Source organism: Megalobrama amblycephala, linkage group LG1 (genome assembly GCF_018812025.1).
Source record: "Megalobrama amblycephala isolate DHTTF-2021 linkage group LG1, ASM1881202v1, whole genome shotgun sequence".
Lineage (NCBI taxonomy): Eukaryota > Metazoa > Chordata > Actinopteri > Cypriniformes > Xenocyprididae > Megalobrama > Megalobrama amblycephala.
Window position 1 is genome coordinate 17,032,001 of NC_063044.1, and position 12,424 is coordinate 17,044,424.

The 12,424-nt window shown below is 42.1% G+C and overlaps 1 protein-coding gene across 2 annotated transcripts in view; it reads left to right on the plus strand.

Moving 5' to 3' along the window:
* Window positions 1–12,179, plus strand: part of LOC125264517 (NACHT, LRR and PYD domains-containing protein 3-like) — a 32,533-nt gene extending 20,354 nt beyond the window's left edge. For both annotated transcript variants that reach the window (XM_048183892.1, XM_048183898.1), the window contains one exon: window positions 11,345–12,179. In XM_048183892.1, coding sequence (XP_048039849.1) covers window positions 11,345–11,898 — 554 coding nt within the window. In that variant the 3' untranslated portion in view covers window positions 11,899–12,179. The remainder of the gene's footprint in view (window positions 1–11,344) is intronic.
* Window positions 12,180–12,424: the final 245 nt, after the last annotated feature.

Sequence of the window (12,424 nt, forward strand, 5' to 3'; positions counted from 1 at the left end):
TTCTTTTGTTCGCATTTAGGCCATTATATTCGCTTTCTTTACTGTGGTAAAGTAGAAAAAACACCGTAGGACAGAAACCTTTTTGCTTGCACATCAATTTCTATTTAACAGAGTTTGTGCTTGTTTTTAGACTTTATAAGGCGCGTCAAGTTTATTTGTATAGCGCGTTTCACACGCCAGTGATTTTTACTTTCGTTTTCTCTGGCAGCGCTAAATCAAGCATAGCCTGAATGTCTTTCCCCTGCGGAGGATAAAACTCGCTCTTCAGACCTTTTACAACAAGTGTCAGTTGCTCGTAACATCAGGAGAAAACATGAAGATATTGTTAAAGAGAAATGGTCTCTTTCCTGCTCGTGTCCCACATCCCTCTCAAAGCGCAGAGCAGTAGGCTATATCAAAGACTATAATCACGGGACTTTGGCTATAGCCTATGACGCGTCTTTGTGTGGAAATAAAAATATATAAATAAAAATTAACTCTCTTATTATTTAGGTTACCATAATTTACCAATATTTATTTCATAGTTTTATAGGCTGTAGTGTGTTGTTTCACTGACGGAATCGCTAAAATAAACACGCACGCCTGTTACCTCTGTTTAAAAAACCAGCATATGCTGGTAAAATAGGTTTTGAAGCTGGTTTGAGCTGGTTTATGCTGGTCCAGGACCATCTTAGGACCAGCATGGACCAGCACATGACCAGCATAAACCAGCTCAAACCAGCATACCAGCTTCAAAACCTACCTACTGTGCAAGCAGATGTCTTTTGCTATTAGTGATTTTCCAGCATTGAGACCGCTGGCCCTACTCATACTCGGGCTTGTTTTGGTTCTCGTTGATAGCATGGATCTGTATTATACCTCATTGCAGCTGCATAACCTAAATCGTCCCTCCCGACTGGACTCTACATTTGATTGGTGTACTACCCTCAGAATTGCTTGTTGTGCACGTTACAGCCATCGGTCTGCAAAACATGGATGGATTTATGATTACAACTCTCCTTCATCAATACCTGCGATCTGGACGCACAGATCTAAGCATTTCCATAAGAAACTTAAAGGGATAGTTCACACAAAAATTGAAAATTACTCCATGATTTACTCACCCTCAAGCCATCCTAGGTGTATATGACATTATTCCCTCAGACGAGCACAATCAGAGTTATATTAAATAATGTCCAGGCTAATCCATGCTTTATAATGGGAGTGGATGGTGGCCCAAATTTGAAGTCTAAATAATTGCACCCATCCATTATGAGAAGTCCACACAGCTCTGGGGGGTTAATAAAGGTCTTCTGAAGTAAAGCAATGCGTTTGAGTATGAAAAATATCCATATTTATAACCTGTAATCTCCAGCTTCCACTAACCGTCATACGCGTGTTCTCGAGAGAGTGGAGCTCCAGCTCATGACGTAAGACGCAGCGTGAGCTCCGGTGAGAATATGCTACTCTCGTGAGAACCACGTTGTGTACAGCAAAGGAGATCCACGTGAATTGTTTGAGCTAAACTCTACATTTTATTAGAGTGAAAACGCTGATTTCTTGTGAATATCCGGGTTGCTTCAACAAAGCTAAAGTCTTGAGATTACGTGCGCCGACACCAAAGGGAGATGCACCATTCCACAAATTCCCTGTAAGAGATCCGGAGCGATTGAAGCTGTAAATACACCCGTAGAAAAATGATCTAAACACGTAATCGGAGCGGAAATGTTGACTGCACAGCACAAGGCAGAGAAGACACAAGACAAAGTACACGACGAGCTCTGAAATCATCAGCTCCAGTTTATACGAGTTAAGGAGAACACTTCTTCAAGAAGACTTTGGCTCAGCAAAGGCAGAAAGCTTCATATTGTGTCCCACAGCAGCGCTCATCCTCTCACCGGCAGCATCAATAAGGGGCACACACTTTTATAATCTGAGAAACACACGTTCGCCAAAATAATAATGTCCCGTTACCGTGTTTATTATTAATGAAATAGACTTCTATAATGAAATAAAGCTCTATATTACCACAAAACACAAGATCCTAATTAGATCAAACTACACCAAAAACTAAACCCCTTTGCATTATGGCAGTTTACTTTGCAAACACGAGGCACAAAAGCTTTTCAATTCCTCGAACAACACAATAATAAAAATGATACATACCAAATAACAATAAAAACATGTGGGCTAGCCTACATCTGTATCATATTGATGTGTAAAGACTGTGAGTGTACTCACCATTAAAATAGTTGAAGACGGCGGGTCTCTGAGTGATATAGTCATTAATAAATGAGGTCTAATTATGTTTCAGGTTCAGTTTTGTGTAATAATGCGTTAAATATGAATTTTCTGATCATAGGCGGAGGGTGAACCAACTAAAGAGATGTGATTCCCATTTAAAAACACATTTAAACAGATTTCCTCAAAATAGCTTTAACTCACTTGACACAGCTCAACCTACATATCCCAACATAAACACTGCTGATTAATTATTATTGCTTAATAAAGTGTTTATGTTCACAAGCCACTGTTAATTTCAACAGATTACACATGCGGGACAAAAGACGTTCCCTTTAAAAAGACGTTCCCTTTTAACCACTAAAAATCTCTCTAATCTTAGTTCATTGTGATCTCAAGAAGTTCTGTAACAATTAAATTAACTGCATAATTACATAATTGTTTGTTATAACGAGGGAATATTTGCCAGCGTCCACAGCTCAGAATCCACTCGCCGCTCAAAACGAGTTTCTGTTCAGTGCTAACTTAAACACCTCTGATTGGTCGTTGTGTTCCAGAAATCAACAGATTTGATCATGATTGGCTGCACTGCTCAACACTGCAAGAACACGCTAAAGCCTTCTTCAGAGCGCAAACACAGATACGCACCGTTTGCCAAATCTGTTTCACCAATACGCTAATATGAACTGATCCTAGACCCTCTAAAAGCAGTCAGAAGCAGCAGTAGGTAGGCAGTGCTTTGAGTGAGAAATAGTCTCATTTCTGAAGATAATGTGTCATTTAAAGTCACCGTTGTAGAGATCGTGTTCCTGTGAGCTAAATGCTGCTGAAGACAGTTCGTTAGGGAATATGTGAATGGCCAGATCCACAGAAATAAGCTTTTGCTCTCAATCGGAAGTTTGAATGACTGATTAGGAGGCACGTTGTGTCATCTGGGGGTCACTGGCCCCTAATGCCCCCTTGATGACGGCCTGGGTCACGACCTCTCCGTCTCCTCAGTAGGTCACGAGCTCTCCGTCTCCTCGGTGGGTCACGAGCTCTCCGTCTCCTCGGTGGGTCACGAGCTCTCCGTCTCCTCGGTGGGTCACGAGCTCTCCGTCTCCTCGGTGGGTCACGACCTCTCCGTCTCCTCGGTGGGTCACGAGCTCTCCGTCTCCTCGGTGGGTCACGAGCTCTCCGTCTCCTCGGTGGGTCACGACCTCTCAGTCTCCTCGGTGGGTCACGACCTCTCCGTCTCCTCAGTGGGTCACGAGCTCTCAGTGGGTCACGACCTCTCCGTCTCCTCGGTGGGTCACGAGCTCTCCGTCTCCTCGGTGGGTCACGACCTCTCCGTCTCCTCGGTGGGTCACGAGCTCTCAGTGGGTCACGACCTCTCCGTCTCCTCGGTGGGTCATGACCTCTCCGTCTCCTCAGTGGGTCACGAGCTCTCCGTCTCCTCGGTGGGTCACGACCTCTCCGTCTCCTCGGTGGGTCATGACCTCTCCGTCTCCTCAGTGGGTCACGAGCTCTCAGTGGGTCACGACCTCTCCGTCTCCTCGGTGGGTCATGACCTCTCCGTCTCCTCGGTGGGTCACGAGCTCTCAGTGGGTCACGAGCTCTCCGTCTCCTCGGTGGGTCATGACCTCTCCGTCTCCTCAGTGGGTCACGAGCTCTCAGTGGGTCACGAGCTCTCCGTCTCCTCAGTGGGTCATGACCTCTCCGTCTCCTCAGTGGGTCACGAGCTCTCCGTCTCCTCGGTGGGTCACGACCTCTCCGTCTCCTCGGTGGGTCACGAGCTCTCCGTCTCCTCAGTGGGTCACGAGCTCTCAGTGGGTCACGACCTCTCCGTCTCCTCGGTGGGTCATGACCTCTCCGTCTCCTCGGTGGGTCACGACCTCTCCGTCTCCTCGGTGGGTCACGACCTCCCCGTCTCCTCGGTGGGTCACGACCTCCCCGTCTCCTCGGTGGGTCATGACCTCTCCGTCTCCTCAGTGGGTCACGAGCTCTCAGTGGGTCACGAGCTCTCCGTCTCCTCAGTGGGTCATGACCTCTCCGTCTCCTCAGTGGGTCACGAGCTCTCCGTCTCCTCGGTGGGTCACGACCTCTCCGTCTCCTCGGTGGGTCACGAGCTCTCCGTCTCCTCAGTGGGTCACGAGCTCTCAGTGGGTCACGACCTCTCCGTCTCCTCGGTGGGTCATGACCTCTCCGTCTCCTCGGTGGGTCACGACCTCTCCGTCTCCTCGGTGGGTCACGACCTCCCCGTCTCCTCGGTGGGTCACGACCTCCCCGTCTCCTCGGTGGGTCACGACCTCTCCGTCTCCTCGGTGGGTCACGACCTCCCCGTCTCCTCGGTGGGTCATGACCTCTCCGTCTCCTCGGTGGGTCACGACCTCTCCGTCTCCTCGGTGGGTCACGACCTCCCGTCTCCTCGGTGGGTCACGACCTCTCCGTCTCCTCAGTGGGTCACGAGCTCTCAGTGGGTCACGAGCTCTCCGTCTCCTCAGTGGGTCATGACCTCTCCGTCTCCTCGGTGGGTCACGACCTCTCCGTCTCCTCGGTGGGTCACGAGCTCTCCGTCTCCTCAGTGGGTCACGAGCTCTCAGTGGGTCACGACCTCTCCGTCTCCTCGGTGGGTCATGACCTCTCCGTCTCCTCGGTGGGTCACGACCTCTCCGTCTCCTCGGTGGGTCACGACCTCCCCGTCTCCTCGGTGGGTCACGACCTCCCCGTCTCCTCGGTGGGTCACGACCTCCCCGTCTCCTCGGTGGGTCACGACCTCTCCGTCTCCTCGGTGGGTCACGACCTCCCCGTCTCCTCGGTGGGTCACGACCTCCCCGTCTCCTCGGTGGGTCATGACCTCTCCGTCTCCTCAGTGGGTCACGAGCTCTCAGTGGGTCACGACCTCTCCGTCTCCTCGGTGGGTCACGACCTCTCCGTCTCCTCGGTGGGTCACGACCTCCCGTCTCCTCGGTGGGTCACGACCTCTCCGTCTCCTCGGTGGGTCACGAGCTCTCCGTCTCCTCAGTGGGTCACGAGCTCTCAGTGGGTCACGACCTCTCCGTCTCCTCGGTGGGTCATGACCTCTCCGTCTCCTCGGTGGGTCACGACCTCTCCGTCTCCTCGGTGGGTCACGACCTCCCCGTCTCCTCGGTGGGTCACGACCTCCCCGTCTCCTCGGTGGGTCACGACCTCCCCGTCTCCTCGGTGGGTCACGACCTCTCCGTCTCCTCGGTGGGTCACGACCTCCCCGTCTCCTCGGTGGGTCACGACCTCCCCGTCTCCTCGGTGGGTCATGACCTCTCCGTCTCCTCAGTGGGTCACGAGCTCTCAGTGGGTCACGACCTCTCCGTCTCCTCGGTGGGTCACGACCTCTCCGTCTCCTCGGTGGGTCACGACCTCCCCGTCTCCTCGGTGGGTCACGACCTCTCCGTCTCCTCGGTGGGTCACGACCTCTCCGTCTCCTCGGTGGGTCACGACCTCTCCGTCTCCTCGGTGGGTCACGACCTCCCCGTCTCCTCAGTGGGTTAGGGTTAGGCTAACGACCACCCAGCAACTATTTTTTTTTAATTAAATTACTATTTTTTTTATTCCATGCACCTTGTTGGATGTGAGAAGTTGCACCAGACTATTGCAATTAATAGTATTATATTTGTATATTAGTATTATATTAGTAATAGTATTATATAATTATATTACACTCTAACAATGAGAGAGACACTGCTGTTTACATTTAGTATGGTAAATAAGACATTTATATTATAGGTATAAAAATATTTTAGTAGGCCTAATGAAATTTGAAGTAAATGAGAAATAATGCAAAGGAAAGTAAATTTTCTGAAATGTTGCGCTTTCTTGCGCTTGAATGTTAATATGGCCCTCCTATGAGGTGTCAATCACAGAAACGGCCCCCCGCCAATTTGAGTTTGAGACCCCTGGGCTAAAGGCACGCCTTAAGAAAAAATGTGTTTTTCACTACTCTCAAAGTAGATGATTACAGGAAAAATATATATGTTTGTATTGAACATTGATGGAGCAGCAGATTTTGTGTGAAAATAAATCATAAAAGTGGTTAATTTTGTTTAAAATCTTATAAATGTATGAGGTGGTGAGGACACACATGGGGTAAAAGGCACACAGTGTTCATACAGATACTTTAGCTAAAATAATGTTTTTAGTAATGTGAAAGTAAATACTTGTTCAAAAGAATCACTTTAGCAAAGTTTGTACTATTTTCTGTTTATTTTAAAAAACAGAATAATTCATTTTTGTTCAATAAATATACTGTCATTAAAATAGTGTTAATAATGTTAATATAAAAATATATTTTGAAACTACAGAAACAAAATTACTCTAAAAAGTAAAGCATTGAAAGCATTGAATGAGATCCCATAATATTAATATAGATTTATAGTAGTCAAGTCACCTTTATTTATATAGCGCTTTCTATATTTATATAGACTGTGTCGAAGCAGATTAAATTAATGTAGTAACAATAAATTATATTGTATTATATGATTAATATAATATTTTTTAAATATGATTGTTTCATTATAAATATGGGTATTATCTCTAAGATGGATACCCAATTTGATAAATGATATTCACCATCTCACTCCATGTCACAACAAATGAAAAAGTCAGCAAACTATTCATTATCATGTTAATTATGGTGCCTTTTTACCCCAAATACATACTTTTACATATTCACCCGTTATTGAAAAACTGTTGCTTGAATTACCTTGAACAAAACTTTGTTGAACAAAAATTATGTCGTAATGCCTCACGCGGAGTCACCGACCGCATCTCAACCGCTGATGGAGCTAAATTTATCGATTTAATATGCAAGTTCATCAAACTAAGACATATAACTATCATATAAACAGACACTGTGATGCCACATCGCTCATCTTACCTGTAAAAACACACAAACAGAGCAAGGAATGAGTTATTCAGTGACTTCTTCATCTGTAAATGAAGCTCCTGTCCTGCGGCTCTCGATCGCCCTCTAGCGTCACCCGCCAGCGTCTGCAGGTCTAAGTGATGTTTGGCATCATTGCACAGCACTATATACAAATATATTTTCATATTCATTTAAAACAACAACCATATTTAACAAATGATAACTAATGATATTAATGATCAACAATACTAGAGTTCATATCACTACATGTACAACAAGTTTTTCAGCAAAGTTTTGGTCATATTGATCATTTATAGGGCCTAGAAACTTGCGTATTAGATATTACACAATATATTCATAAATAGGCATTATACTTATTGTTCAATGTTTAAAGTTATGAGAGAATAAATCTGGCTATAATGTTGTGACACGCATTGCCAAACAAGCGTTGTGTTTTCAGCTGATTTATACCCCAAACGGGCAACGTGACGCGGGTGAAACAAACATTTACAGGCTAATCATTTTAAATTCATGAAACTTCAACATAAGCGTAATCAGATAACACTCAACAACAGCTTTTAAACATGTAAGTCCCCTCCAGATATGGTAAATATGTGAAATATATCAACTTTTATCAGAAGGTCAGTAGATTTCACACTTCATGCTGTTTTAAATGCTGCCCGTAAGATGAACACATTTATGAACAAAGTCAATATATCTAAATATTCACAACTTTCAACATGAAACCGAGAAATGAGAGCCAAACTTCCCCTGCCTCTCCCCACAGCCTCTCAAATGTTTGTGTCACTCACGTCACATGGTTTAGGGTTAATCCTGAGTTACAAACGACATAAATATATGAATGTAGATGATCTTTCAGGTGCAAGTATCAAGACACTCCCTGTGAAGATGAGATTGAACACTGTATGAATGTATTAATGTTTGAGTATCAGTCTCAGTCAGATCAGCTTCATCATGTTCCTCTAGGGGGCAGTAACACACACACTCTTTAGGAGGCTTTGAGAGATTTCTCACTATAGTTGAGTTTCAGGAACATCTTCAGCATCACTTTTGACTCTTAAACCAGCATCAGAGCGTCTTTTTCTCAATGCCACTGTGATCTTAAGCTCGGCTTGAGTTTAAAAGACTCTTATATTGATCTGAGTGATATCAGTGACGCTTCATAAGAGCTTATTCAGGTTTGATTGATAACTGATGAACTCCATCAGTCCTGATCTTGAACTGAATGAACTCTGAACTGAGCTGAATGATGACACAGTTTCTTTCTGTAGAGCTGCTCACAGCTGAATGAAGCTGATCATTGATGAACTTTGAGGATCATTCAGTGATTTCACACTGAACTGAACTGAACTGATCTGAGCTGAATGATGACACAGTTGTGCTTTATGATGCTTTATGGTTGAATTCAGCATGATGAACTTTGACCCCTACACTCTTATTGAACACATTAAACTAACATTGATTTAAATAATGACTTTATAGTCTTTACAGCTGAATCAGCACTAGATTCATATCTGAAGAAATAAAGGTTTCTAATTACTCGCCTTGAATCATCACAAGACAAAAACTGAAATCAAAATGTGTTTATAGAAACACACTCCCTGTGAACCAGTAACACACACTGTGGTGTTAAATTATTATAATGGTTTTCACTTTAATAACGCTTTAAATAATAAATGATGAAAAGATTTGTGGCTGAACGTCTGAGTATCTGAATACCAACATCCAGCTTTGTAAGGGTCACATGATTCAGTGCGTACAGCCGCAGTCGCCACTGCGAGACGCTAATTAATGCCGTTTTTATTTTTTAAATTGATTATTAAAATCTATCTGCGTACACTCATGACATATTAAGAGAGAATGAGAATAAATAAAGGTGTGTATTCGTGTGTTGTAAAGTCAAAAGTGTGTATGTGTGTGCATGACTGGATGCATCTGATTGGATAGTTTAGTTTCGTCGCTTTTTCCACACATAAAAAATGACATTACAGATTTAACAAAACAAGCTCAACATGTTTAAACGCTCTCTAAAACAGATACACTTGATTGAAACATTTGCCAAAGGCCTAAACTAGAGTAGGGATGGAGAAATGAGCTCTTAAATCTTTGAAGCTTTTCTCTGAATGTTTCAGGAAAAAAGTTTCAGAGCATCAAGAGTGTTGAAAACAGCGCCATCTTGTGTCAGGTGACATTTACAGCAGCCATAAACCTGAGTGCGCAGCTCCGCTGTTTAATCCGTTAAGCACAAATAAAAGCCTGACGACGCTAAACGAGTTCAGTTTTCTGATAAAATAATTCACATATTAAAGTCTGGCAATAAATGTAACAGCAAAAACAATCATTACAATAATACTAATAATACCTACTGAGTTGTTTAAGGCAAGTAAATTGTGCTGTGACTTTATTGTTTTACCGGTTATATGACAGAACATATGACAATGTAATATATAGATAGATAGATAGATAGATACGTCAGTAAGAATTTATATTTTAATTTTTTTTAGAAGAATTTAAAGAAATTATTTTTTTTTCAGCAAGGATGCATTAAATCAATCAAAAGTGACAGTAAAGACATTTAAAATGTAACAACAGATTCTATTTCAGATAAACGCTGTTCGTTTGAACTTTATATTTATATATTTATAAACAATAAATGTTTCTTGAGCATCAAATCATCATATCAGAATGATTTCTGAAGGATCATGTGACACTGAAGACTGGAGTAATGATGCTGAAAATTCAGCTTTGATCACAGGAATAAATTACACTTGACTGTATATTCACATAGAAAACAGTTGTTTTAAATTGTAATAATATTTCACAATATTACTGTTTTTACTCTGTTTTGTAATTAAATAAATGCAGTCTTGGTGAGCAGACAAAACTTCTTTATAAAACATTAAAAATGTTACTGATCCCAAACTTTTGAACGGTAGTGTATATTGTTATGTATTTAAAATGTTAGTAAAGGGTTTTGAACTTGGTAGTGGTCTGGGTTCAAACATTCAATGCACAAAGTGAAGCATTCACGTGACTGGAAAGAAAGTGAGGCTTTGTTGTTCGTTAATCATGTAATGCGGGGTTAGTTGTAACACACGTGGTTTAAATACTTCAACACACACTAGCATGAACAAACTTATTTACTAGTAGCCATATAGACAAAATACAGAGAAAAAAATGCACCAAAATTCAGAAATCTTTGTGAGATATCACTGAACCTTTATTTAACAAGAGCAAAAGTTAATTTATTACTTAAGCTAATTTTTCATCTATATTTTTTGTGTTTATGTAAAATGAGACAAATCTGATATTATTTTCATCTCTTTAATGCTTCAGTAACTATCAGAAGACACTGACCAGGTTTATAATCCAGATAGGGTTCGTTCTGCGTTACAATGTGTCCCGCTATACTATACAGTTACGATACAACTGGCATAATCAACTTTTATTAATTTCTGTTGAGAAACCATGGAAAAAGATGAATAAAGACTGAGAGGAAGAACCTGAACATCCAGAAAACATTATTTCAAGACATTTACAGCATCTCGTCTATTTATCTCATCTTCTGTGAGAGTGTTCACTGTCAAACACACAATTATTTACTTATAATAGTAGGTAATCCAAGGCACTCGAATTGAGCGAAAAGTAATGTTAAAAAGCCTTTATTTCATCTCGGCTGTTACTTAAAAACAGGTGATACACACAAGCTGCACACCTATTGCCTTCGTCAGGGTGTGAACAGCAAACACACTGAAAGTTCATCTTGAGCAGCAGTTAATTAGTCTAATAACAATCACCTGGTTATGCTACTTCAGGGAAACAGGAGTGAAAGAATTTAAAGATTACGTATCATTCTATATCAAACACTGTATACACCATAATTGAAATGAAAAGAGAGAAAAAACAAAAGTATCACAATACTAATGGTGTCAAAAATCAAGTAACATTATAATTTTTATTTTTAAAGTCTCCAGACCAGAGCAAAGCATGCTGGGAACTGCCCAGTTTCAGTTCGTTCAACACCAATAATGATGAAGTCAACTTCAGTTTGACGTGTTTAAGTGGATTTACACCATTAAATCAGGACAGAATGTGCAGTAATTGTGTGCTTTAACTCATTTTAATGAAGTTCATTTAACAAGCAGCAGAAATCATGTTTACAGTGTAGATTAAAAGATGGACAGATTGATGATTCCTGATTGTGATGTGTTTTATCTCCATCAGATTCCCATCGGATCACTCTGGATCTGAACACAGTGAATAAACGCCTCCGTCTGTCTGAGAGGAACACAGTGATTACTTACACTGGCACACCACAGTCGTATCCTGATCATCCAGACAGATTTGATCAGTGGGAGCAGGTGTTGTGTAGAGAGAGTGTGTGTGATCGACTCTGTTACTGGGAGATTGAGAGGAGAGGATATGTGTCTATATCAGTGTCATATAAGAGCATCAGCAGGAAGGGATGGGGTGATGAGTGTTGGTTTGGATCTAATGATCAGTCCTGGAGTTTGATCTGCTCTCCTGACAGTTACTCATTCAGACACAATAACATACAGACTGATCTCCCTGTAAAGCCCATCATCAGCAGAACAGTGAATGAGGAGAATCACTATAGAGTAGGAGTGTATGTGGATCACAGTGCAGGAACTCTGTCCTTCTACAGCGTCTCTGGAGACACAATGATCCTCATCCACACAGTCCAGACCACATTCACTCAACCGCTCTATCCTGGGTTTAGGTTTATAATTACTGGATCATCAGTGAAACTGTTGTAGAGTCTCTTCATGACATTAACACTGAAATATCAGGACACAATAAATGTGTGTTAATGACTCAGAATCACATGATGAAGTAAATGTTGAAATATTGTAATAAATGTTGAACTCATGTATATTGTGTCATGTGGTGTCGTTATGAGGAGCAGGAGTGACACTTACAGATTTAGATCCACTAACCCACTGAAAAATAACATCAACAATCAATTCATCAATTTAATCATTCAAACACAAATGGACATTTTTACACGCATCAATAAATACACACATTTAAAACTGTTTATTTGATTCATGTTTTAAACGTACATTAATAAATCATTTTAAATCTCTTTTTAAAAGCATTGGCCAATTGCTTTTCTTTATCCGTTTGTCAGTCGAGTTAAAAACGCCATTGGTCAGGACACACGTGGAGCAACCAATCAGCTTTCACCTCAGTGTGAAGAGCCAATCCTCTGTCACTGTGAATGTAACACGCGCTGTCATTGGACAGTGAGAACAGCTATTCTGAAGGCGGAGCTTACATGAA